Below are 26,300 nucleotides of genomic sequence, written 5' to 3' on the forward strand. Positions count from 1 at the left end.
TGTCTGAACTGCTGCCCACAAAACACCTAGGATTCTTCTTCTAGGCCAGTGGTCTTCAACCTGCGGACCTCCAGATGTTGCAAAACTACAACTCCCAGCATGCCCGGACAGCCGTTGGCTGTCCGGGCATGCTGGGAATTGTAGTTTTGCAACATCTGGTGGTCCGCAGGTTGAAGACCACTGTTCTAGGCTAAAACAATCTACATTAATACAGTTGTGCAGTATTATGAGGTTTTCTGGATGACGAGATTTAACACTACTTTTACTGCACGCCAATCTTACCTCATTGTTCATGTAATGTAGGTCCATCTGCTGCCCAAAGACAAATTTCACTTTCTGTTCTACATCTTCAAATTTTACAGGACGAGGAAACTGCAAGATCCTGAGAGACAGAGAAGCCAAGAGATTTAAATTAGATAATTAAATAATGGCATTATTCAGAATTAGTGTGGAAACAAAAAGGACAAAAAAAGAGGGGTGCGCACCTTCTGAAGAAAGACACTGGATGGATAAAAATGGCCTCTTACCAGAAGGGGTTATTTATGCTCAGGGCACAACACCTCGGAGCGCATGGATTAAATGCGAACAGTCAGCAGCCCAGGTCCCTCCAGTGATCTCAGCAGTCCACCGGTCAGCAATTCAACATACGTGGTCCAACGTTAGGACACAGGAAAAATGGGACATCTGGCTCAGGAGCTTCACTGTAAACATGCAACGCAACAATACAGCGTTTCCAGCCCGGACCGGGCCCTTCATCAGGCACCAGTGTCCTAACGCTGGACCACGTATGTTGAATTATTCAGAATTAGAAAAACATAGCTGCATTCTTGCAGAAACACTATTGTCAGGCTGTGTGTGGTATTGCAGCCCAGTTCTATTTAAAGGGGTACTCCGCCCTTAGACATCTTATACCCTATCCAAAGGATAAGGGATAAGATGTCAGATCACAGGGGTGGGGTTGGGGTTGAGTCCGGCCACTGGGACCCCCTACGATCTCTGGCCTGAACTGTGGCATTCTGAACACGGAATGGAAAGGGCGTGGTGTGGCATCAAGAACACAGTAGCCCCAGGCTTCCGTGTTTAGAATGCTGCGGTCCTGGCCTGGAGATCGTGGGGGGTCCTAGTGGCCGGACCCCCACGATCAGACATCTTATGCCCGATCCTTTGGGTAGGGGTTAATATGCCTAGGGGCGGAGTACCCCTTTAAGTAAGCAGAGCCAGGTTGTAATACCAAATACAACCTGAGGACAGGGATAGCGCAAGAATGCTTTTCTGATCATGGGTAACTCCTTAAATCTGTTTTTATGATAAAGAGCTGAAAATTCCCTGCATGGGGTACAGAGGCAGCCCCATATGATAGACAAGTGATGTTTACATGCACTGGGTACTTGTTATCTTGTCACTGGTAGCGTCTCTCTGATTACCTGGAGTGTGGAGCCTATGGGGGCTGGATTTGTGCCAAAGAGAAGCAGTGCAGTATGTTACATGTAAAACAAGAGTACTTCATTGACCCCCAATTATAATTAGTTGTATGTTCACTTGTCACTTACGCTGCTTTACTGGTTCTACTGTTTGGCTGCTCCTCTCTTTCACCTCTATTCATTGTTTGTATTTAACATTTGCAACAACTACGTCGCCCAGCATGTGGGGAGTTGCAATTTTGCAACAGCTGGAGACACACAGGTCGGGGATCACTCCACTAGAGGAAGCTCAGGAGCTCTCTTAATGCTGTCAGAATCAAGGGAGAGAAAAAAAAACCTCAGGAGACGCTCCCTGATGAAGTACATCTACTGCTGTGCACTCTCCACCACACCGCAGTGATATACTGACCTTATCTGGGTTAAACAGTTGGGTATAACTGTGATGTTGATGGCGAAGTGGATCAGTACGGTATTTGACTTGATAACAAGGAAGCCGATAAAGGGTCCACAAGAGAGCGAAATATGGGGAAACACCCGGTATATGGAGGTGCTGCTTAGATTGCAGGCAAGACAGACTCAGGCGGCACAGGACAACGAATAGCTTTATTGGGGACAACGCGTTTCGGCATTCACTAATGCCTTCCTCAGGTCCACTTAACAGTTCCCAGGTTTCATTGGTGTTCAGTGTGCTGGTTTTGTGATCCTGATTAGTATCTGTGCTGCCGAGGTCTGAAAGCTGTTTACACCACTAAGAACACCATTCTCACTCTAAACAGTCTAGCATTGGCGCTTTCCATACCATAGATGTTCTGAATTCACTGAATCCTAAGGGACTGTATGCAGAAGGGTCTGAATGTCATCAGGACCACAGGGAGAGCGCCTCATCCAGCACCGGAGCAGAACGAGGAACAAAGACTGGACCAGGCGGAAAGCGTACGGTATAGTTAGTTATTTTATAGCCCTAGTTACCTGCAGCTTATTTTTTAAACAAACTGGAAATCCCACTTAAATGAATGTATTGCCTAGATTCTTGGTGACATGGGTAGAGGTTATTCCACAGGGGAGGAGAGGCCAAGCTGCTATTGTCTTATCTGTCCGTCTTAGTATTAGTGTCACCTTTGGCTGTAATGCTGTACAGATCACTTTCCAGCAGCCTTATCATCACTGACAGAACAGGGAGTCTCTGTGACCAGACAGAAAACTGCATTTCAGGATTATTTTAGAATATGGAAAATGAATAAAAAAACATGATTTAGAGGATATGTTTTCTGATGACACATTCCCTTTAGGTCTATACAAGTGATTTGCAGATCTGTGATAAAAACAGTAGTGACCTCTATAAAATATATTAAAGGGGTACTCTGCCCCTGGACATCGTATCCCTTATCCAAAGGATTCATGTCAATGGGAGGGGGCGTGACGAGCGACCACAGCCATCAAAACGTCCCCCCCCCCGCCCCTAGGCATGAATGGAGCGGATGTGGCGTGACGTCAGAACCAAAGCCGCATGAACCCGGCGTTCTGAACATGAACGTTCCGGAGATCGCAGGGGGTCCCAGCGGCCAGGCCCTCTTCTATCAGACAGATTTCCAGGGGCGGAGTGCCCCTTTAAGATCTTACTGAGTCTATTTAGACTCAAAGTAAATATCCATACTTGAACATTTAACTTTAAGACAAAAAAGACATATTCTGTCTGTACTGCTCTGGTGATAAGCCAAGAGCTCAGAGCTATACCAAAAATGTCAACCTGGAAAACTAACACAATCTGAAAGGTGTCCCTGGATGATAATATTTATAGATGCATAAAGATATTATGTGGATGGGAGTTTCTCAGCTCCATTCCTCTAGTTTCCTTAGACGTCCTTCCCTTCCAAGCCAGTATGTACGAATTGTAACTTGTGTCCTTTCTATTGTTTGCTGCTATGAGTATTTATGCACTAGTACTTTGATATAGTGTAGACCAGGGCTTGACTAGGGCAACTAATTTTGTGGTGGTGCCCAAGTTTTATCAGCCCTTTCCAATAAGGATTAATGAGGGGACAGTAATGACTGATACAGACTGGGGGGAGATGAGGGGACACTAATGACTGTGACACAAAGGGAGAGATGAGGGGACACTAATGACTGACATTGGGAGATGAGGGGACACTGATGATTGTGACACAGGGAGAGATGAGGGGACACTGATGACTGACATTGGGAGATGAGGGGACACTGATGATTGTGACACGGGGAGAGATGAGGGGACACTAATGACTGACACAGGGAGAGATGAGGGGACACTAATGACTGTGACACAGGGAGAGATGAGGGGACACTAATGACTGACACAGGGAGAGATGAGGGGACACTGATGACTGACACTGGGAGAGATGAGGGGACACTGATGATTGTGACACAGGGAGAGATGAGGGGACACTAATGACTGTGACACTGGGAGAGATGAGGGGACACTGATGATTGTGACACGGGGAGAGATGAGGGGACACTAATGACTGACATTGGGAGATGGGGGGGGACACTGATGATTGTGACACAGGGAGAGATGAGGGGACACTAATGACTGACATTGGGAGATGGGGGGACACTGATGATTGTGACACAGGGAGAGATGAGGGGACACTAATGACTGACATTGGGAGATGGGGGGGGGACACTGATTGTGACACAGGGAGAGATGAGGGGACACTAATGACTGACACAGGGAGAGATGAGGGGACACTAATAACTGACACAAAGGGAGAGATGAGGGGACACTAATGACTGACACAAAGGGAAAGATGAGGGGACACTAATGATTGACACAAAGGGAGAGATGAGGGGACACTAATGACTGTGACACAGGGAGTGATGAGGGGACACTAATTACAGTGACACTGGGAGAGATGAGGGGACACTAATGACTGACACAGGGAGAGATGAGGGGACACTAATGACTGACACAAAGGGGGAGATGAGGGGACACTAATGACTGACACAAAGGGGGAGATGAGGGGACACTAATGACTGACACAAAGGGAGAGATGAGGGGACACTAATGATTGTGACACAGGGAGAGATGAGGGGACACTAATGACTGACATTGGGAGATGAGAGGGCACTGATTATTGTGACACGGTGAGATATGAGGGGACACTAATGACTGTGACACAGGAAGGAATCTAAGCAATCTCATTCAGTGTTTACACGTGTTCTAGACCTATTCTGCTTTGGGATTCTCTTTGCGACAATTTTTATGATCTTTGCGACAATTTTTATGATGTATTGTATATGTGAATTTATACATTTTTTATCTAGAGAAAAATATGGTCATTTTTTTCACTTTGTTTTACCAATACCCAGGAGTTCACAGGAAAATTAATAGACATGAGGGTATAAGGAGGTCTTGAAGAAAACACTAATTATTTATTTATGATACATTTATATGGTTTCCCTTAGAAGAATTTCTTTACTGAATTTTTAGGAAGCAGCAAATCTGTCCAAATGGTGCATATGATGTAAATTTAATTAAAATTAATTTACGTGTAAAAATCTGCCCCTGTGAATATTTCTGCGGATCCACAGTTTCTCTCATCTATAGGAGTTTTTGGCTTTCGCACTGAAGACAATGGAGAAAATCAATACGTACACATCCATATTGAAGTTCTGTGGGTTTTATTATCATCATAATTTATTTTATTTTTTTTATCTCATCCACTTAACTGCTACCATAAGGGCCCATTCACACTATGGAATATCCACCTGGAGAAATTTTGGGCAGAGGCGGCAGGACCGCACGGACAAGCACTGTCCTAATTGATGGCAATGCAGTCTGTGTGGAAGTCGACCGAAAAAAAAGCAACCAACCAGATTGCTTCTTTCATTTATGAAAAGACGATCTGATTGGTTGCTATGGGCAACTGGTGAACTTTTCCTCTGTACAAGTTTTGATAAGTCTCCCCCATAGTGTTCCCATAAAACCCAGTCATGTGGAGTAACAAATGTCAGTGTACTACTACAAACCGCCTGTAGGTGTCAACATGACTGCGGGCCATCTAGTACAGTGTTTCCCAACCAGTGTGCCTCCAGCTGTTGTAAAACTACAACTCCCAGCATGCCCGGACAGCCGTTGGCTGTCCGGGCATGCTGGGAGTTGTAGTTTTGCAACAGCTGGAGGCACACTGGTTGGGAAACACTGATCTAGTACTATAACTATTCCTCTCTGAATATTACTTTTCTGTACTATACAGTGGTCCCTCAGGTTACAATATTAATCGGTTGCAGGACGACCATTGTATGTTGAAACCATTGTATGTTGAGACCAAAACTCTATGGAAACCTGGTAATTGGTTCTGAAATCACCAAAATGTCATCCGAAAAAGTGAGGATTAAAGAAAAGTAAGAAGATAACTAATACAGAAAAAGCAAATCCTTACATATAAAAGTAAGAAAGATCTGCTGGGAGCTGTAAATCACTGTCTATGTAGAGGACAGGACCTTCTGGGGGGTCCTGTACAGTACACAGTGTCCCAAAAAAGTTAAATCTAACCCTGGCACAGGTAAATTGTAGTACACAACATGTAATACTTCCCTGTACTGTAGGGGGCGCTACCAGACAGGAATTCAGTGCATGCACTTCAGTAATACAGGAGTTTTACCAGTGAATGCCCATTCTGATTGGTCGGTTCTTCCGGCCATTGACACGTTTCACAGATCTGGACTGTCTGTACATTGTATGTTGAGTCTGGTTTCAAGTTACAATGGTCCAGAAAAGACCATTGTATGTTGAAACTATTGTAAGTTGAGGCCATTGTAATTTGAGGGATCACTGTAATGACATGCAATTTAGTATTAGAAAATCATTTAAGAGTTTAAAGGGGTACTCTGCCCCAAGACATCTTATCCCTTATCCAAAAGGATAGAGAACAAGATGTCTGATCGCGGGGGTCCCGCCGCTGGGGACCCCATGCAATCCCAGACATCCGGTGCACAGAGCGAACTTTGGTTCGTGCTGGAAGACTGGCGATGCGGGGCGGGGGCTTGTGACGTCACGGCCACGCCCCCTCAATGTAAGTCTATGGGAGGGGGATTTGATGGCCGTCATGCCCCCTCCCATAGACTTGCATTGAATGGGCGTAGCCGTGACCTCATGAGCCTCAGGCACTGCCCCTGATGTTCTAAATGAACGCCGGGTGCAGCATTTAGATGATGGGGGTCCCCAGCGGCGGGACCCCCTTCGATCAGACATCTTATCCCCTATCCTTTGGATAGGGGATAAGATGTCTAGGGGCGGAGTACCCCTTTAAGGCCAGAAATTGATCAATTTAACGCAAAATAGAAAATAAAATGATTGAACACAGTGATGGAGCATTATTATACCAATTTGTCACTTCCTGACGTTACCCAGTACAAGATTACCTAACCCTATTAAATAAAAGACTCCTCCAGGTGATCATACACCCACATGGCACCTGTAATGCCAATCTCCTGCACCCGGCACCAGGTTTCTTAAATGGCCTGCAGGATCCTATTTGCATACAATGCCCCTGGCACTAGGCAGGAAATTCCAGAGAGAGGGGACACAGATAAAACGGGTTGGAATTACACTACTGCAGTAGAGATACAATCTATAGAGCACAGTTCTATGCGGTAAGTACTCCATGTTGCCAAAGTTCCACGAGACACCAGGGTCAATATCCGGACAGTGTACGGTGAATTATTGAGCGGTTTTGTAGGTTCTAAGACCAAGAGAGTCAATGGCTGATATCAGGGAGCAATATCTTGCCATCCCTTATACCAGTGCTTCTATCCAATGTGCCTCCAGCTGTTGCAAAACGACAACTCCCAGCATGCCCGGACAGCCTTCGGCTGTCCGGGCATGCTGGGAGTTGTCGTTTTGCAACAGCTGGAGGCACACTGGATAGGAAACACTGCCTTACAAAGTTCACAGATCAAAATGAGGGTTAGTGTCTCTTTAACTGATGATTTTGCGGTCATTTGCACAATTTTTTTTATCGTTAGCAATGACCCAAGTTCCTCCTCCCTGGCTACTTCTGTGGGAAATAAGACGGAGCTGCAGAGCGTCTAATGGTTTCTGGATCTGGAGCAGCCGCTGGCATTCTCCATTTTCGGCCAGAGCACTATTGGCAGCTCTCTAGGACTTTTATCTGAATCCTATTCACGGGCTGTCAGCTCTGGAGCTTGTTAACAGATACGTTTCTCTAGAAGGAGAGGAAACCACAAGGGACATTCCTGGAATATCCAGCACCAAGCGGGGTACAGAGCGCGCCAGTGTTCGCTAATAGTCGGCTGAACCTTGTACCTCTGGGTAGGAAGCGTTATGCTGGCTCCTCGGGGCTTGATCTCAGTCGGTACTAAGCGCAATCCCACTGCCTGTAAATTCTGGCTGCTCAGCCCCCCAGACGGTCGTACACATAGCTGTGGTCAGATCTGGCAGCCGCCAGGATATTTCCAGGCTCCTGTCTGTAAATGAGAGACCCTTAAGACGAGGGAAACTCAGGATAGGGATCTGAAGGAGCCAGGGCCGGTTCACAATCAGGCCATTGATGGGGCTGCGGACATTGCTGGGCCAGACATCTATAAAATTATAATTTACCAAATGACAACATCACCGCAGCTTGCAAGTGTTAACACGGGGGAAGCAATTAAATCTAAAGAAAGGATGGAAGACCCCACACGGTGCAGCCTACAGTCATACACAGAGCTGATCAGATACCTTCCGGTAGACTGAAACCTGAAGGGACAGGAAGAAACTGCTCTACAATTGTTGAATATGGCATTTAAAGGGGTATTCCAGTGAAAAACAATTCTTTTTATACCAATTGGCTCCAGAAAGTTAAACAGATTTATAAATTACTTATACAGTGGTCCCTCAACATACGATGGTAATTCGCTCCAAACGAGCCATCGTTTGTCGAATCCATCGTATGTTGAGGGATTCGTGCAATGTAAAGTATAGGAAGCTGTACTCACCTGTCCCCGCCGCTCCCGATGGTGATCCCGGGCCTCCGCTGGGCCCTCCTGGTCTTCTCCGGTCCTCCGCTGTCTTCTCCGGTCCTCCACTGTCTTCCGCAAGGCCTTACTGGGCCTGCGTAGCGACGTCATTACACCGCTGCGTACGCCATTCCTATTGGATGACGTGCGCAGCAGCGTATTGACGTCATCGGAGGGGGCCGAGAAGACACCGGAAGACCAGCGCTGGACCCGGAGGGCACCCTGGAGCATCGTGGAGGGGTAAGTAATACTTACCGCACCACACGGGGAACTTTAAGCTGCCATCCGACAGCAGCTTAAGCATTCTGCGCTGCCGGATAGCACTAATGCGATGGCCCCGACATAAAAAACCATCATATGTCGATTTGATCATATGTCGGGGCCATCGTAGGTTGGGAGGTCACTGTATTAAAAGATCTGAATCCTTCCAGTACTTATCAGCTGCTGAAGTTGAGTTCTTTTCAGTCTGACCACAGTGCTCTCTGCTGACACCACTGTCTGTCTCAGGAACTGTCCAGAGTAGGAGCAAATCCCCACAGCAAATCTCTTCTGCTCTGGACAGTTCCTGACATGGACAGAGGTGTCAGCAGAGAGCACTGTGGTCAGACTGAAAAGAACAACTCAACTTCAGCAATTGAGAAGTACTGGGAGGATTAAGATTTTTTTTTTTATAGAAATTTTTCAAATCTGTTTAACTTTCTGGAGCCAGTTGATATGAAAATAAAAAAAATAAAAACATTTCCCTGGAATACCCCTTTAAAGTCCTACAGACATAAGGGGGGGGGAGTTTATCATTGGTTTTACCCAGATTTGCTGGTGGTAAATTGACACAAATTCTTGTGCAGTGGGATAAAAAAATAAAATAAAAAAATTGCACAGCTCATTTACCCTCATTCAAGTAAACAACTTGAATAGAGAGGGGTTATCTTTTTGCAGTGGTAGTTGATTTATCAACTGTGACCTTTTAAGATTGGCGCACATTTTTCATACAAACACTCACCAGTCCAGAAACATGTCTACATATTGGCTATTTTGCTCTTTTTTTTTGCTGATAACACAAAGATATGTAACAGGGTTGATGTTCCTGGAGGGATCCGCCAAATGGAAAATGATTTAGGAAAACTAGAAGAATGGTCAGAACTCTGGCAACTGAAATTTAATGTGGATAAGTGCAAGATAATGCACCTGGGGCGTAAAAACCCTCGGGCAGAGTATAAAATATTTGACACAGTCCTGACCTCATTATCTGAGGAGAGGGATTTAGCAATAATTATTTCAGAAGACTTAAAAGGTAGGAAGACAATGTAATAGATGTAACAGAGCAGCAGGAAACACTAGCAGAATGCTTGGATGTATAGGGAGAGGTATAAGCAGTAGAGAGAGAAGTGCTCATGCCGCTGTACAGAACACTGGTGAGACCTCACTTGGAGTATTGTGCGCAGTACTGGAGGCCGTATCTCCAGAAGGATATAGATACTCTAGAGAGAGTTCAGAGAAGATACTAAACTAGTACATGGATTGCAGGATAAAACTTACCAGGAAAGATTAAAGGACCTTAACATGTAAAGAAGAAAGAAGAGACAGAAGGGATATGATAGAGACTTTTAATTACATAAAGGGAATCAACACGGTAAAGGAGGAGAAGATATTTAAAAGAAGAAAAACTACCACAAGAGGACATAGTTTTAAATTAGAGGGGCAAAGGTTTATACTGTAATATCAGGAAGTATTACTTTACTGAGAGAGTAGTGGATGCATGGAATAGCCTTCCTGCAGAAGTGGTCGCTGCAAATACAGTGAAGGAGTTTAAACATGCATGGGATAAGTATAAGGCTATCCTTCATATAAGATAGGGCCCGGGACTATTCATAGTATTCAGAGTATTGGGCAGACTAGATGGGCCAAATGGGTCTTATCTGCCGACACATTCTATGTTTCTATAAATGTGGGGAAAGTGCACATGATGTACGCCAAGGAAAACTGGTAAAAATAATGTGCATAGATAGAAACGAACAGTCCTGGCAGAACTAACAGGCTGTGTTGCGCCAAGTACAGGTCCATTGGTGAGGTCCATGACACAGAGGCCCAAGAGAGTGATCTTTAATAGGACCCTAGATTAATAAAACTAATATACTAATCTTCTCTCAACAAAGACGTTGAAGACAGGGAAGTTTAAGGGGTTGTCTGAGTTGTGAGGGTTTAGTAAAATACAACTGAATCATAGTGCATTAAAGATTACTGTAGTATACTTCGTGATCCAAGGACAATACAACAATCCAATGGTATTTCATTTACAAGATCTTTGCTTGTGACAGTGAATAGAAGCAGTGGGCGGAGACTGAATCCTGTCCAGATTATATATTGCTTTGATACACTGTGACATGCTATGTGCGTAGGTCAACTATACATTAAGGGAAAAAAACGGTCCTGAGATCCTATATATACTATGGAATTGGAACACAAAGTATATTAGAAAGCTGCAGAGCAAGGTGGCACAGGGGGTCTACGACAGATGTTATTTCACATCATTACATTAACCCTTTAGATCAGGGGTCTCAAACTGGCGGCCCTCCAGATGTTGCAAAACTTCAACTCCCAGCATTCCCGACAGCCATTAGCTGCAGCAAATACCTGTCTTGGCATGTCCGGGCATGCTGGGAGTTGAAGTTTTGCAACATCTGGAGGGCCGCCAGTTTGAGACCCCCGCTTTAGGGTGGGTTCACACTACGTTTTCCCCCATACGGGAGCGCATACGGCAGGGGGGAGCTAAAACCTCGCGCTCCCGTATACCTTCGTATGTGCTCCCGTATATCATTCATTTCAATGAGCCGGCCGGAGTGAAACGTTCGGTCCGGTCGGCTCATTTTTGCGCCGCATGCGCTTTTACAACCGGACCTAAAACCGTGGTTTACCACAGTTTTAGGTCCGGTTGTAAAAGCGCATACGGCGCAAAAATGAGCCGACCGGACCGAAAATGAATGACATACGGGAGCGCATACGAAGGCATACGGTAGCGCAAGGTTTTAGCTCCCCCCTGCCGTATGCGCTCCCGTATGGGAGAAAACGTAGTGTGAACCCAGCCTTAGATGATAAGGATTAGAGATGAGCAAACTTACAGTAAATTCGATTCGTCACGAACTTCTCAGCTCGGCGGTTGCTGACTTTTCCTGCATAAATTAGTTCAGCTTTCTGGTGCTCCCGTGGGCTGGAAAAGGTGGATACAGTCCTAGGAGACTCTTTCCTAGGACTGTATCCCCCTTTTCCAGCCCACCGGAGAACCGGAAAGCTGAACTAATTTATGCAGGAAAAGTCAGCAGCCGCCGAGCTGAGAAGTTCGTGACGAATCAAATTTACTGTAAGTTCACTCATCTCTAATAAGGATCCCCCCCTTGCTATAGACTAAGTGTAATACAGGAATTTATGTGCACTACTGTGGTAGATGTTAGAGATGAGCGAACTTACAGTAAATTCGATTCGTCACAAACTTCTCGGCTCGGCAGTTGATGACTTATCCTGCATAAATTAGTTCAGCTTTCAGGTGCTCCGGTGGGCTGGAAAAGGTGGATACAGTCCTAGGAAAGAGTCTCCTAGGACTGTATCCACCTTTTCCAGCCCACCGGAGCACCTGAAAGATGAACTCATTTATGCAGGATAAGTCATCAACTGCTAAGCCGAGAAGTTTGTGACGAATTGAATTTACTGTAAGATCTCTAGTAGATGTAAACAATGACAATGACTATCCCTCAACACTGATGTTAAAATTGAGACATTCGCCAGTATATCCTTGAGAAACCTTGGCGTTGGTGTGCGGGCTCAGGTATGTCCTTCATACAAGGATATACTGGCTAATGTCTCAATTATAACATCAGAGTTGAGGGAAAGTCATTGTCATTGTTTACATCTACCACATAGTGCACCTAAATTCCTGTATTATTCTTCTTGTTACACATCCACACCGTTTATCTGGTGTAGGATTCTATTGTGGCACTTGTAGTCCGCTGCAGGCATCCTCCATTGTATGCATTCTTATGCTGGGGATCGCCCCTAGCAACGGACTACAAGGGCAGGATCTGCTCCCCCAGTATAAATGCACAACTGAATTTGGGGTGTAGCACCTCCAGCCATTTGAGACCACGTCTTTGTTGTTGTTTATACAGACTAAGTGGTCTGCGGGTGTTGGTTACATTACGAATCAGCAGTGGCAGGACATCTTGTATAGTGTATCAAACGCCTTCATTCTCACTGAAAATTGGTTGTACCTGATGACAATACCCTAAATCAGTGTTTCCCAACCAGGGTGCCTCCAGCTGTTGCAAAACTACAATTTCCTGCATGCCGGGACAGCCGAAGGCTGTCCCAGCATGCAGGAAGTTGTAGTTTTGCAACGGCCGGAGGCACCCTGGTTGGGAAACCCTGATCTAGATATTAAAAGGGGTACTCCGGTGGAAATTATTATTATTTTTTTTAATCAACTGATGCCAGAAAGTTAAACAGATTTGTAAATTACTTCTATTAAAAAAAAAATCTTCATCCTTCCAGTACTTATTAGCTGCTGAATACTACAGAGGAAATTCTTTTCTTTTTGGAACACAGAGCTCTCTGCTGAATCACGACCACAGTGCTCTCTGCTGACATCTCTGTCCATTTTAGGAACAGTCCAGAGTAGGAGAAAATCCCCATAGAAAACATATGTTGCTCTGGAAAGTCCCTAAAATGGACAGAGATGTCAGCAGAGAGCACTGTGGTCATGATGTCATCTGTGTTCCAACAAGAAAATAATTTCCTCTGTAGTATTCAGCAGCTAATAAGTACTGGAAGGATTAAGATTTTTTTAATAGAAGTAATTTACAAATCTGTTTAACTTTCTGGCACCAGTTGATTTAAAAAAAAAAAAAAAAAAATTTACACCGGAGTACTCCTTTAATCCCAGGGCACCGGACTCATTCACTGTGAAATTATTCAGACCCGTGGAGATATTGGACAGCTGTGCTCCACAGATAAGTCTATAAAACTAGAGTTGGTAGACCTCCTCTGATATGTCTCTGGGGCTCCACCTCTGATATACCTGTGAGAGCCACAGACCAGAAATCCTCTTCTATAAGGCTGGGTTCACATTACATTTTTGCCATACTGTTTTCAATCCGTTTTTCTAAAGAAAACCGTACGGCAAAAAAAAAAACGGATGGAACAGTATGGGAAAAGTAAACAGTATGCATTTTTAAACAGTATACTGCTTTTAAAAGTGCATACAGTTCCGTCAGTTTTTATAGAAAAAAAAACCCATAAGTTTTAGAAAATTTTGTCCATTTTTAATGGGAGGGGTCTTGGGTGGGGACTTTAGGATTGAAATGTGCAAAGTAAATACGTATATGTTTTTCCCATATGGAACCGTATACATGTGCGTTTCCCATTGACGTCCATGTTAAAAAGAACGTATGCGGTTGCAGTACAGTTTTTAAACCGGAGTCAAAACCGTGGTTGACCACGATTTTGTCTCCGGTTTAAAAACCGTACTGCAACCGCATACGTTTTTTTTTAACATGGACGTCAATGGGAAACGCACATGTATACGGTTCCATACGGGAAAAACGTATACGTATTTACTTTGCACATGCGCATTTGAATCCTAAAGTCCCCACCCAAGACCCCTCCCATTAAAAATGGACAAAATTTACAAAAACGTATGGGTTTTTTTTCTATAAAAACTGAGGGAACTGTATGCACTTTTAAAAACAGTATACTGTTTAAAGACGCATATGGTTTACTTTTTTCCATACTGTTCCATCCGTTTTTTTTCCATACGGTTTTCTTTAGAAAAACGGATTGAAAAGAGTATGGCAAAAACGTGATGTGAACCCAGCCTAACAAGCATGCCAGCTGACTGCATTTCAATGGAGAGGTTCTTCCTCATCTACTCTAAGGATGGGTTCACACCACGTTTTTGCAATACAGTTCCCGTATACGTTTCCAATTTGAAAACCGTACTGAGCTGTATTGAAAACCGTATGCCAAATGGTGCATCAGGTTGTGTCTGTTTTGCATCCTGTACCGTTTTGTCAGTTTTCTACCTGTACCCAAAACCATAGCCTACCACGGTTTTTGGTCCGGGTGAAAAACCGAATTGAAACATATATATATATTTTTTTTAAACAATGGAGTCAATGGGAACCGTATAGAACCATATGTGCGTACGTTTCCATCCGGTTTGCACTATAAGGTATTTGATTTGACTTTGCACAGTTTTTTTTTTTGGGGGGGGGGGGGATTTCAATCAAACAAGTGAAACTTTATTCATAACGGAATGAAAAGTAAAAAAACGTATATTTCTTTCTTAAAAATCGGATGCAACCGGACATAAATTTTGTGGATCAAAATTTGTACACACGTTTGGATACAGTTTAGTCGGATTTTGAAGAATCCGTTTTTTTTTTGTTTGTTTTTTTAAATCAAAAACCTGATACGGGAACTGTATTGCAAAAACGTGGTGTGAACATAGCCTAAGGGTACACAGCAGAAAATCTGCTGAGGAATATGTATGTTTGAGCATACTCTGAGGGTACATTCAAGCTATGGAATTTCCGACCTACACTGTGCTCAGAAAATTTAGTACATCAGCCTCTAATTGTTTTCAATGGGATTCTGCTGCATTATTCAAACCAACACTAGGATACTCCGTCTAAAATATGCAACACAGTAAAATAAATATGGGGGGAAAAAAAAAAAAAAAACTTGTCACAGGAAATGACACTAAGGACACTGAATGGCAAATCTGCCTACGGCTGGTTTCACACAGGCGTATTATGCCTGACCGGGGTTTAATGCTCAAATTGACAGATGTCATTAGGGCAGGGCCTGAGTCTGCAGTACAGAGGCAAAAGTGCATTCATAAAACACTTAAAAGGGGTACTCTGGTAGAAATATTTTATTTTTATTTTTAAATCAACTGGTGACAGAAAGTTAAACAGATTTGTAAATTACTTCTATTTAAAAATCTTAATCCTTCCAGTACTTATGAGCTGCTGTATGCTACACAAGAAGTTATTTTCTTTTTGAATTTCCTTTCTGTCTGACCACAGTGCTCTCTGCTGACACCTCTGTTTAGGAACTGTCCAGAGCAGGAGATGTTTGCTATGGGGATTTGCTCCTAGTCTGGACAGTTCCTGACATAGACAGAGGTGTCAGCAGAGAGCACTGTGGTCAGACAGAAAGGAAATTCAAAAAGAAAAGAACCTCCTGTGGAGCATACAGCAGCTGATAAGTACTGGAATGATTAAGATTTTTAAATAGAGGTAATTTACAAATCTGTATAACTTTCTGGCACCAGTTGATTTAAAAAAAATAATATATATATATATATATATATATATATATGTTTTCCAGCAGAGTACCCCTATAAAATGTGACATTATCTAACTCACAAACATTACTTGTATACATTAGAAAACTAAGGATAACTCCTGTGTTTCTATTTCTGTGTCAATGCATAGTCAAGGATCCAGTTCTGTAATAAAGAAATGTTACTCACCGCCTCTCCCCGCTGTGTTCAAACTTTATCCTCACGTCATTCTATGAGGAGAACAAATATAAATTATGACATATACTTGGGCCTGTAGTTTATGGTTACAATAGGTAGGTGCCCCTATCGTAGGTCAATGTGCAGACATCCCCCAATAGCCAGCAGTATTCGCCAAGCGAACCTGCTGATGACTGTACTGCAGCGGCCACTACAGGCAATATTTGGTATTACACAGCAGCCAATCAAATGAATAGATCATCATGTAGAGCCCCTCTCTCCAGTCTAGTAATGAAGAGGAGGGGCTGAAATGTAACCAATGAGCCAAGTGATTTTATGATAATATCAACACAGCTGCTTCTTTAAAAGAAAACTTACAAGGTGAACAGCGGTGCAGCCATTCAAGGGATATTCATGTTGTCGCTAATATGGTAATTTCTTCTTATCTGCACAGAAGGCGACTGCTGGTGTATGTGCAATGCCGTCTCCCATCCCTTCTGCCAATAGCCTTGTTTACTTATGTGAATAACTCCGCCCCTTTAAATCCATGAAAAAGGGGGGGGGGGGGTGTATAAGCATAAGGTGGGGCTGGGACTATTGCTAGAATGGGCAGGAAAAAGCACTGAAAAAACCTAATCCAACCAGTACTTATCAGCTGCAGTTATGATCCACAGGAAGTTTTTTTCTTTTTCAATTTCCTTTCTGCCTGACCACAGTGCTCTCTGCTGACACCTCTGTCCATGTCAGGAACTGTCCAGAGTAGAAGCAAATCCCCATAGAAATCCTCTCCTGCTCTGGACAGTTCCTAAAATAGACAGAGGTGTCAGCAGAGAGCACTGTTGTCAGGCCGAAAGGAAATGCAAAAAAAAAAAAAAGAACTTCCTGTGGATCATAACAGCAGCTGATAAGTATAATTTACAATTCTGTTTAACTTTCTGGCACCAGTTGATTTAAAAAATAAATAAATAAATAAAAAAGTTTTCCGGTAGAGTACCCCTTTAAAAAAGAAATTGACATACTAGCAACAAGATGAATATCTCCTGAATGGCTGCACAGATTTTCACTCCGTAAGAAGCGTTAGAAACAGGGTCACTCACACTCTATATCTATAACTATACTCAGGTTGAGCACTCAATGCACCCATCCTTGCTCTCTCACCCCCTTTGTGTCTGCTCAGAAAGAGACCAGTAATATAGAGGGGGGAGCTCATATTACTGCTCATTACATTTTAAGGCAGAAGAAAGCCTCTCTCAGTCACAGTAGTTTTCTTCATAACAGGAACACTGTTGTATTATTATTGTATAAAATTCTTCCTGCTGCCCTTAAAATGAGCAGTTTTATAAGCTCCACTGTTCATATTGATGGGCTTGTCCTGAGCAAACAGAAAGTAAGGGGGAGCAGGGACTGGAGCTCTGATATTAGCAGATCTCTGCACTATGGCTAATAACATTATATTAGTAAGTTGCTGATATTCATAATAGCGGATAAAAAAAACTAATTAGACCTGACTGCCATTAAACCACAAGCTAATGTGCTTCTGAACATGTTATACTATAGCCTCCCCGCCAGACTATATCATCCAGGCTGCAAAAACATTCCACTATATGCATGCACAATGGCCGGCATTTATCATTGTAGTGTAAGTGAAGCATTTATCATTGTAGGTGTGAGTGAAGCATTTATCATTGTAGTGTAAGTGAAGCATTTATCATTGTAGGTGTGAGTGAAGCATTTATCATTGTAGGTGTAAGTGAAGCATTTATCATTGTAGGTGTAAGTGAAGCATTTATCATTGTAGGTGTAAGTGAAGCATTTTCCTACACCTTTTTGTGTGTGCTGGTAATGTGTAGGAGCACCACATATATTAAATGGTCACAGAGCATTTGATACATTTTGTGCCGGTCACATTTTCCGAAATTTATCTCTTCACATACACCAAAAAGCTAAGCTAAGTCTGAGCTGGTGTAGTTTAGAGACTTTTTAGTGGCTTTGAGCTTTTTTGTGAAAAGGCGCAGTTCATAAAATCCTTCCATACCATGTGTATTGCCAAAATCAGTGGATTACAACTCAAAACGAGAAGAAATGTGTAAACAAAAAGGCGCAAATAAACCCTGCTTGCGCCTTTTCTAGACACAAAAAACTGTCTAAAGGCAACGATAAATGTCGGCCAATATGTCTATATATGTAGGACACATTGTTTTTGTAACTAGTAGCAGAAATATCTGTAGGTACAAACACTTGTTGGCATACATACAGTATAGAGAAGCGTAGAGGAAAGTTTTACCAAAACCTGTGTTCAGGAAACGTTAACCGGTTGCTCATAGCAACCAATCGGATTGCTTCTTTTAATTTTTCAGAGGCCTTGTTAAAAAAATAATCTGATTGGTTGCTATGGGTCACTGGTCCAATTTTCCACAGGTTTTGATTAAACTTCACTATATTGTGTACATATAGATAATATAATCTGACATAGAGACCGAAGTTTGAAGGGAGATTTATCAAAACCTATTCAAGGGAAAAGTTGCTGAGTTACAAATAGCAACCAATCAATTTGCTTCTTTCATTTTTGAAAAGACCTCTGAAAAATGAACGAAGCGATTGGGCAACTCAGCAACGTTTCCTCTGGACTTTGATAAATCCGCCCCATAGAATATACCATATTGGCTCTGCCGTGACGATGTGGTCTCAGTGATTGGCACTAAATACTCATACGATGCTTTATTTTACAAGGGTTTCTTGAGAGCGTAGGACACTTTCCTACATATTGTCAATTCTCATATTACAGGAAGGGGGTACAATCGAGGGCTTAAACAGTTTCCTGTGATAAAAAATAAATACTTAGAAGACTTATAGGTCTGAGGAAGATATTAGCATGATCTCAAAACGTCTTATACTTCATCACAATAAAGAAAAATGTTGCACTTCTTCCCAGTAGTGCAGAGCTTCTATACACAGCACTTTCTGTGTTCAGTCCTGTATCTAAAAAGGAAATGGACAGCAGCAGCACTAACCTTGTTATGATCTTCTTGATGGACTCGGGCCCTCTGGTGATTTGTTCTGCCCACCCGCACGTGTCCTGCGACACCCCACTTCACAAATGTTTTTTTACTCCTTCTACCACACAGCCCATATGTGCTGTGACTTTCGGGAAGAGGCGCATGTGCGCTCATGGTACTGGGCAAGGAAAATGCCCTGTACCATGACTGAGAAGAGAAAATGTTTATGAAGAGGGCTGCGTTACAGGGCCAACGCTCCCAACAGTGCTTCTAGGGAACGCCCCATGGGCGCCAAAAAGATCATTTGCATTTTAGGATTTTTGTCCATTACTCCAGAACTTTATCATGGGGTAGCGGTTGGGGACAGGAATTTCTTGGGCAGCTGTCACCAACTTTGGAGGTGAACTAATGACACTATGACTGTTGCTTAAAGGGGTTATCCAGGGAAAATTTTTTTTTTAAATATCAACTGGCTCCAGAAAGTTAAACAGATTTGTAAATTACTTCTATTAAAAAAAATCTTAATCCTTTCAGTACTTATGAGCTTCTGAAGTAAAGGTTGTTTTTTCTGTCTAAGTGCTCTCTGATGACACCTATCTCGGGAACCGCCCAGTTTAGAAGCAAATCCCCATAGCAAACCTCTTGGGGCGGTTCCCAAGACACGTGTCATCAGAGAGCACTTAGACAGAAAAGAACAACTCAACTTCCGAAGCTCATAAGTACTGAAAGGATTACGATTTTTTTTAATAGAAGTAATTTACAAATCTGTTTAACTTTCTGAAGCCAGTTGATATATATATATATAAAAAAAAGTTTTTTCCTGGATAACCTCTTTAAAAAGTGTAGGGCAGTGTATTCCAACCAGGGTGCTTGCAGCTATTGCATAATTACAACTCCCAGCATGCCCGGACAGCCAAAGGCTGTCCGGGCATACTGGGAGCTGTAGTTTTGCAACAGCTGGAGGCATCCTGGTTGGGAAATCCTAACCTGTGTGTACAATGGCCTTTCAACTCTATGTAGACTCTGGATGTCAGAGAAGAGAGGGGTCGGGCAAGTGTCCCCCTGCAGAATACATGTGCCAGCCTATACAGGGATGCAGAGTGCATGTTGGGAGATGTAGTTTTGCAACAGCTAGAGGCATTCTGGCTTGGAAATCCTGACCTCTAGGTATAATGGCCTCTCAACTCTATGTAGACTCTGGATGTCAGAGGAGAGAAGGGTTGGGCAAGTGTCCCCCTGCAGAATACATGTACTGGTGTATACAGGGATGCAGAGTGCATGCTGGGAGATGTAGTTTTGCAACAGCTGGAGGCACTCTGGTTGGGAAACATTAGTGTAGGGAGTACTTCCCCTGAGAGGGGAACAGCTGTACCCTTACACATAGAAATGATTCGTAACAAGCTGAGCATCACCGCCAGCTCACATTCATCCAATAAGGAGGCAGATGCGTCCTCCATCAGTAACAGCTAACATTGGCCAATGCGGACAGAGACTCCCTCATTGGATGATGCTGGGCTGGTGGTGATGCTCTGTTTATAAAAAAAAATAAAAATTCTGTGTGTTAAAGTTAGGCTGCTCTTAGCATTCACTAATTTGTATGTATTAAAATCAATACATACCCCCTTCTCCTGGAGAAGTGCTGCCCTGCATTCACGAAGCACGCCAGAATTAGCCTGAAACCCCCCTGACGCACTTTATCAGGGGCAGAATTACCACAACATATTGCTCTGCTCTTATTTTATTACTTCTTTTCTTTCCAGAAAGAGTACCACAGGGCCCATAGACACAGCCACTCATCCAGTCAATACAGAGGACACTCACCTGTTTATTGGGGAGACTACCGGTCTTTGTTTTTACCCCCTCGATCCCCGTGGTTCGATGTCGCCTTCCCATCTGAAGGGCAACCAAGTCCTTCATGATGGACTTCAGAGCCTCCTGCTCATCTGTATGAAAACAAAAGTGGAGGCATTATGGGTACAACTACATGATAACCAGGAATTACCAACAACCTAAAACCTAGAACACTAAACCATGATGTGTAAAATGCTCTGATAAAAAGGTAGTGGATTGTAAGTCTGGACCAAAGCAAAGAAATTTAGGACTAGGTGTTTAAGGCAGAGTTAACGCAATTGGAATCACAGACATTACTGCGGCCGTGTGACATCACCAAACCCGGAAGCGCTGGACACCAGGAACATAGTTCCGTAATTGCGATGAAACGGGAGGAGCAAGGTAAAAGGGTTTATTTTTTTGATGTTTGTTTTTTTCTTATCCCCTCCTCCCAGAGTGGATTATGCATAGGTTTAAATCGCCAGAGTAGCCCTTTAATGTTCACTCAAAAAGTCATAATGTAGGAGACATATCCAGTGTATTCATCTACAATGTATAGAGGAGATATATCCAGTGTATTCATCTACAATGTATAGAGGAGATATATCCAGTGCATTCATCTACAATGTATAGAGGAGATATATCCAGTGTATTCATCTACAATGTATAGAGGAGATATATCCAGTGTATTCATCTACAGTGTATAGAGGAGATATATCCAGCGTATTCATCTACAATGTATAGAGGAGATATATCCAGCGTATTGATCTACAATGTATAGAAGAGATATATCCAGCGTATTCATCTACAATGTATAGAAGAGATATATCCAGCGTATTCATCTACAATGTATAGAGGAGATATATCCAGCGTATTCATCTACAATGTATAGAGGAGATATATCCAGCGTATTCATCTACAATGTATAGAGGAGATATATCCAGCGTATTCATCTACAATGTATAGAGGAGATATATCCAGCGTATTCATCTACAATGTATAGAGGAGATATATCCAGCGTATTCATCTACAATGTATAGAGGAGATATATCCAGCGTATTCATCTACAATATATAGAGGAGATATATCCAGCGTATTCATCTACAATGTATAGAGGAGATATATCCAGCGTATTCATCTACAATGTATAGAGGAGATATATCCAGCGTATTCATCTACAATGTATAGAGGAGATATATCCAGCGTATTCATCTACAATGTATAGAGGAGATATATCCAGCGTATTCATCTACAATGTATAGAGGAGATATATCCAGCGTATTCATCTACAATGTATAGAGGAGATATATCCAGCGTATTCATCTACAATGTATAGAAGAGATATATCCAGCGTATTCATCTACAATGTATAGAGGAGACATATCCAGCGTATTCATCTACAATGTATAGAGGAGACATATCCAGCGTATTCATCTACAATGTATAGAGGAGATATATCCAGTGTATTCATCTACAATGTATAGAGGAGACATATCCAGTGTATTCATCTACAATGTATAGAAGATATATCCAGTGTAGTCATCTACAATGTATAGAGGAGATATATCCAGTGTATTCATCTACAATGTATAGAGGAGATATATCCAGCGTATTCATCTACAATGTATAGAGGAGATATATCCAGCGTATTCATCTACAATATATAGAGGAGATATATCCAGCGTATTCATCTACAATGTATAGAGGAGACATATCCAGCGTATTCATCTACAATGTATAGAGGAGACATATCCAGTGTATTCATCTACAATGTATAGAGGAGATATATCCAGCGTATTCATCTACAATGTATAGAGGAGATATATCCAGCGTATTCATCTACAATATATAGAGGAGATATATCCAGCGTATTCATCTACAATGTATAGAGGAGACATATCCAGCGTATTCATCTACAATGTATAGAGGAGACATATCCAGCGTATTCATCTACAATGTATAGAGGAGATATATCCAGCGTATTCATCTACAATGTATAGAGGAGATATATCCAGCGTATTCATCTACAATGTATAGAGGAGATATATCCAGCGTATTCATCTACAATGTATAGAAGAGATATATCCAGTGTATTCATCTACAATGTATAGAAGAGATATATCCAGTGTATTCATCTACAATGTATAGAGGAGATATATCCAGTGTATTCATCTACAATGTATAGAGGAGACATATCCAGTGTATTCATCTACAATGTATAGAAGAGATATATCCAGTGTATTCATCTACAATGTATAGAAGAGATATATCCAGTGTATTCATCTACAATGTATAGAGGAGATATATCCAGTGTATTCATCTACAATGTATAGAGGAGATATATCCAGTGTATTCATCTACAATGTATAGAGGAGATATATCCAGTGTATTCATCTACAATGTATAGAAGATATATCCAGTGTAGTCATCTACAATGTATAGAGGAGATATATCCAGTGTATTCATCTACAATGTATAGAGGAGATATATCCAGTGTATTCATCTACAATGTATAGAGGAGATATATCCAGCGTATTCATCTACAATGTATAGAGGAGATATATCCAGTGTATTCATCTACAATGTATAGAGGAGATATATCCAGTGTATTCATCTACAATGTATAGAGGAGATATATCCAGTGTATTCATCTACAATGTATAGAGGAGATATATCCAGTGTATTCATCTACAATGTACAGTAGGGATCGACCGATATCGTTTTTTTTAGGGCCGATACCGATAATCTGTGACCTTTCAGGCCGATCTTATACCGATCTATTTTCTTCAGTAAAAACCTATGTGCGCCTTCACATGAAGTTGGAGGCATAGAGGTACCTACCTCTAGGGCAGCCCTATTAGGCCCCGTTCACATTCCGGAATTGCCGCGGAATTTCCGGGCGGAATTCCGAGGTGTGAACTTTAACATTAGTGTGAACCATTCACACTGCGGAATTTCAGCAGCGGACATTTCCGCCGCTGAAAGTGTTCCGTGCAAAGAAAGAGCATGTTCATTCTTTGCGCGGATTCAGCGAGCACTGCATAGCAGTCAATGGTGACGGCTCACTGCCCCACGGCCCTTGCATGATCGGCGGCGGCCGCCAGACGGAATCTCTGCTCGCGGAATTCATCGGCGAGAATTTCGTAGTGTGAACAGGGCCTTAAGGCTCTATACAAAGAAAAGCCCTAAAGCTGCATAGATCATACAAAGCCAACAACCATACTGGTCTAAAAAAGTAATCCAAAAGCCAAAGTGTCAAGAGCCACCTAACTGGGCACCATTTTGCAGGTTGGGGAGGCATGGTGTTCAGCAAGACACAGGGGCGGCGTGACGCTCTGCGGGGCACAGGCTGGGGGCGGCGTGACGCTCTGCGGGGCACAGGCTGGGGCGGTGTGATGTTCTGCAGGGCACAGGTTGGGGCGGTGTGATGTTCTGCAGGGCACAGGTTGGGGAGGCATGGTGTTCAGCAAGACACAGGGGCGGCGTGACGCTCTGCGGGGCACAGGCTGGGGGCGACGTGACACTCTGCGGGGCACAGGCTGGGGGCGGCGTGACACTCTGCGGGGCACAGGCTGGGGCGGTGTGATGCCCTGCAGGGCACAGGTTGGGGCGGTCTGATGCCCTGCAGGGCACAGGTTGGGGCGGTCTGATGCCCTGCAGGGCACAGGTTGGGGCGGTCTGATGCCCTGCAGGGCACAGGTTGGGGCGGTGTGATGCTCTGCAGGGCACAGGTTGGGGCGGTGTGATGCTCTGCAGGGCACAGGTTGGGGCGGTGTGATGCTCTGCAGGGCACAGGTTGGGGCGGTGTGATGCTCTGCAGGGCACAGGTTGGGGCGGTGTGATGCTCTGCAGGGCACAGGTTGGGGCGGTGTGATGCTCTGCAGGGCACAGGTTGGGGCGGTGTGATGCTCTGCGGGGCACAGGTTGGGGCGGTGTGATGCTCTGCGGGGCACAGGTAGGGGCGGTGTGATGCTCTGCGGGGCACAGGCTGGGGCGGTGTGATGCTCTGCAGGGCACAGGTTGGGGCGGTGTGATGCTCTGCAGGGCACAGGTTGGGGCGGTGTGATGCTCTGCGGGGCACAGGTTGGGGCGGTGTGATGCTCTGCGGGGCACAGTGATGTTCTGCAGGGCACAGGTTGGGGCGGTGTGATGCTCTGCAGGGCACAGGTTGGGGCGGTGTGATGCTCTGCAGGGCACAGGTTGGGGCGGTGTGATGCTCTGCAGGGCACAGGTTGGGGCGGTGTGATGCTCTGCAGGGCACAGGTTGGGGCGGTGTGATGCTCTGCAGGGCACAGGTTGGGGCGGTGTGATGCTCTGCAGGGCACAGGTTGGGGCGGTGTGATGCTCTGCAGGGCACAGGTTGGGGCGGTGTGATGCTCTGCAGAGCACAGGTTGGGGCGGTGTGATGCTCTGCGGGGCACAGGTTGGGGCGGTGTGATGCTCTGCGGGGCACAGGTTGGGGCGGTGTGATGCTCTGCAGGGCACAGGTTGGGGCGGTGTGATGCTCTGCAGGGCACAGGTTGGGGCGGTGTGATGCTCTGCAGGGCACAGGTTGGGGCGGTGTGATGCTCTGCAGGGCACAGGTTGGGGCGGTGTGATGCTCTGCAGGGCACAGGTCTCAGCACATAATGTCGGGCAGAGCACAGTGTACACGGCGGCTAGGCATGTTGGGCACTACACAGCAGTGGGCACAGAGTTTGCAGACTTCAGTGCCCAGGAAGCTCCGCACTTACCCATGGCGCTGCAGGGGGAGACGTCCCGGGCTTTGTCCACGTCCCGGTGCCTCGGGCCTTCAGTCCGGGCTCCCAGGTCTTCAAAAGACGCTCTGCGCAACGACAACATCAAAGGCCTAAACTCCCCCAACTTCTCTCCGGGTATTCTGTCATACCCGCGGGCGTCTCCGGGTCACCTCATATCCGGGTGTCCTCAGTCTTCGAGCTTCCCAAGGCCTCACGCATGCGCACCGTAATACTTCCTACAGGACAGAAAAGCTGCCAATCATCCCAGTGCGGGACAATCAGCAGCCAATAGAGAAGCGCCTCTTTAAGTGGACCGCAGATGGAACGCGGCGCAACCAAGGGGCGGAGTTTCCGATGACAGCTTTCACTGACACTGGGCGGCGCATGTGTTACCATAGCGACAGCAAAGCAACCACAGTCTACAGAGCTAGTATAATAGAAGGGCTGTCTGCCGGAAATCCAAAGGCATAAAAAGAAAAAAAAAACTCAGATGTATGAAAACCTGTGTAGAGGAAGAGTGGTGCAGTTGCCCATAGCAACCAGATTACTACTTTCATTTTTAAAAAAGTCCTCTAAAATATGGAAGAATCAATATGATTGGTTGCTATGGGCAATTGCACCAATCTTCCTCTACACAGGTTCTCCTAAATCTCCGCCTAAGTGCAGGAAATTTTCCACAGCAGTTAATCCGCACCCAGTCCAGTAAATTTGTATACACATTTCAGGAGCTGCTTGTATTGTGCATAACTTGCCCCCCAAGCTACATCTCGTAGTGGAAGAATGGTGCAGTTGCCCATAGCAACAGATT

General features: G+C 44.1%; 1 protein-coding gene across 2 annotated transcripts in view; it reads right to left on the reverse strand.

Moving 5' to 3' along the window:
* Positions 1 to 25,839, reverse strand: part of MAP3K3 (mitogen-activated protein kinase kinase kinase 3) — a 42,303-nt gene extending 16,464 nt beyond the window's left edge. For both annotated transcript variants that reach the window (XR_008849230.1, XM_056548205.1), the window contains exons 1-4: positions 25,487 to 25,839; positions 20,745 to 20,866; positions 15,940 to 15,980; positions 283 to 382 (exon numbers count right to left, since the gene is read on the reverse strand). Coding sequence is in view for 1 of the 2 variants with exons in the window: in XM_056548205.1 (XP_056404180.1) it covers positions 283 to 382; positions 15,940 to 15,980; positions 20,745 to 20,866; positions 25,487 to 25,595 (372 nt within the window). In the remaining variant the exon portion in view is untranslated. The remainder of the gene's footprint in view (positions 1 to 282; positions 383 to 15,939; positions 15,981 to 20,744; positions 20,867 to 25,486) is intronic.
* Positions 25,840 to 26,300: the final 461 nt, after the last annotated feature.

This window comes from Hyla sarda, chromosome 12 (genome assembly GCF_029499605.1).
Source record: "Hyla sarda isolate aHylSar1 chromosome 12, aHylSar1.hap1, whole genome shotgun sequence".
In the NCBI taxonomy this organism is placed as follows: Eukaryota; Metazoa; Chordata; class Amphibia; order Anura; family Hylidae; genus Hyla; species Hyla sarda.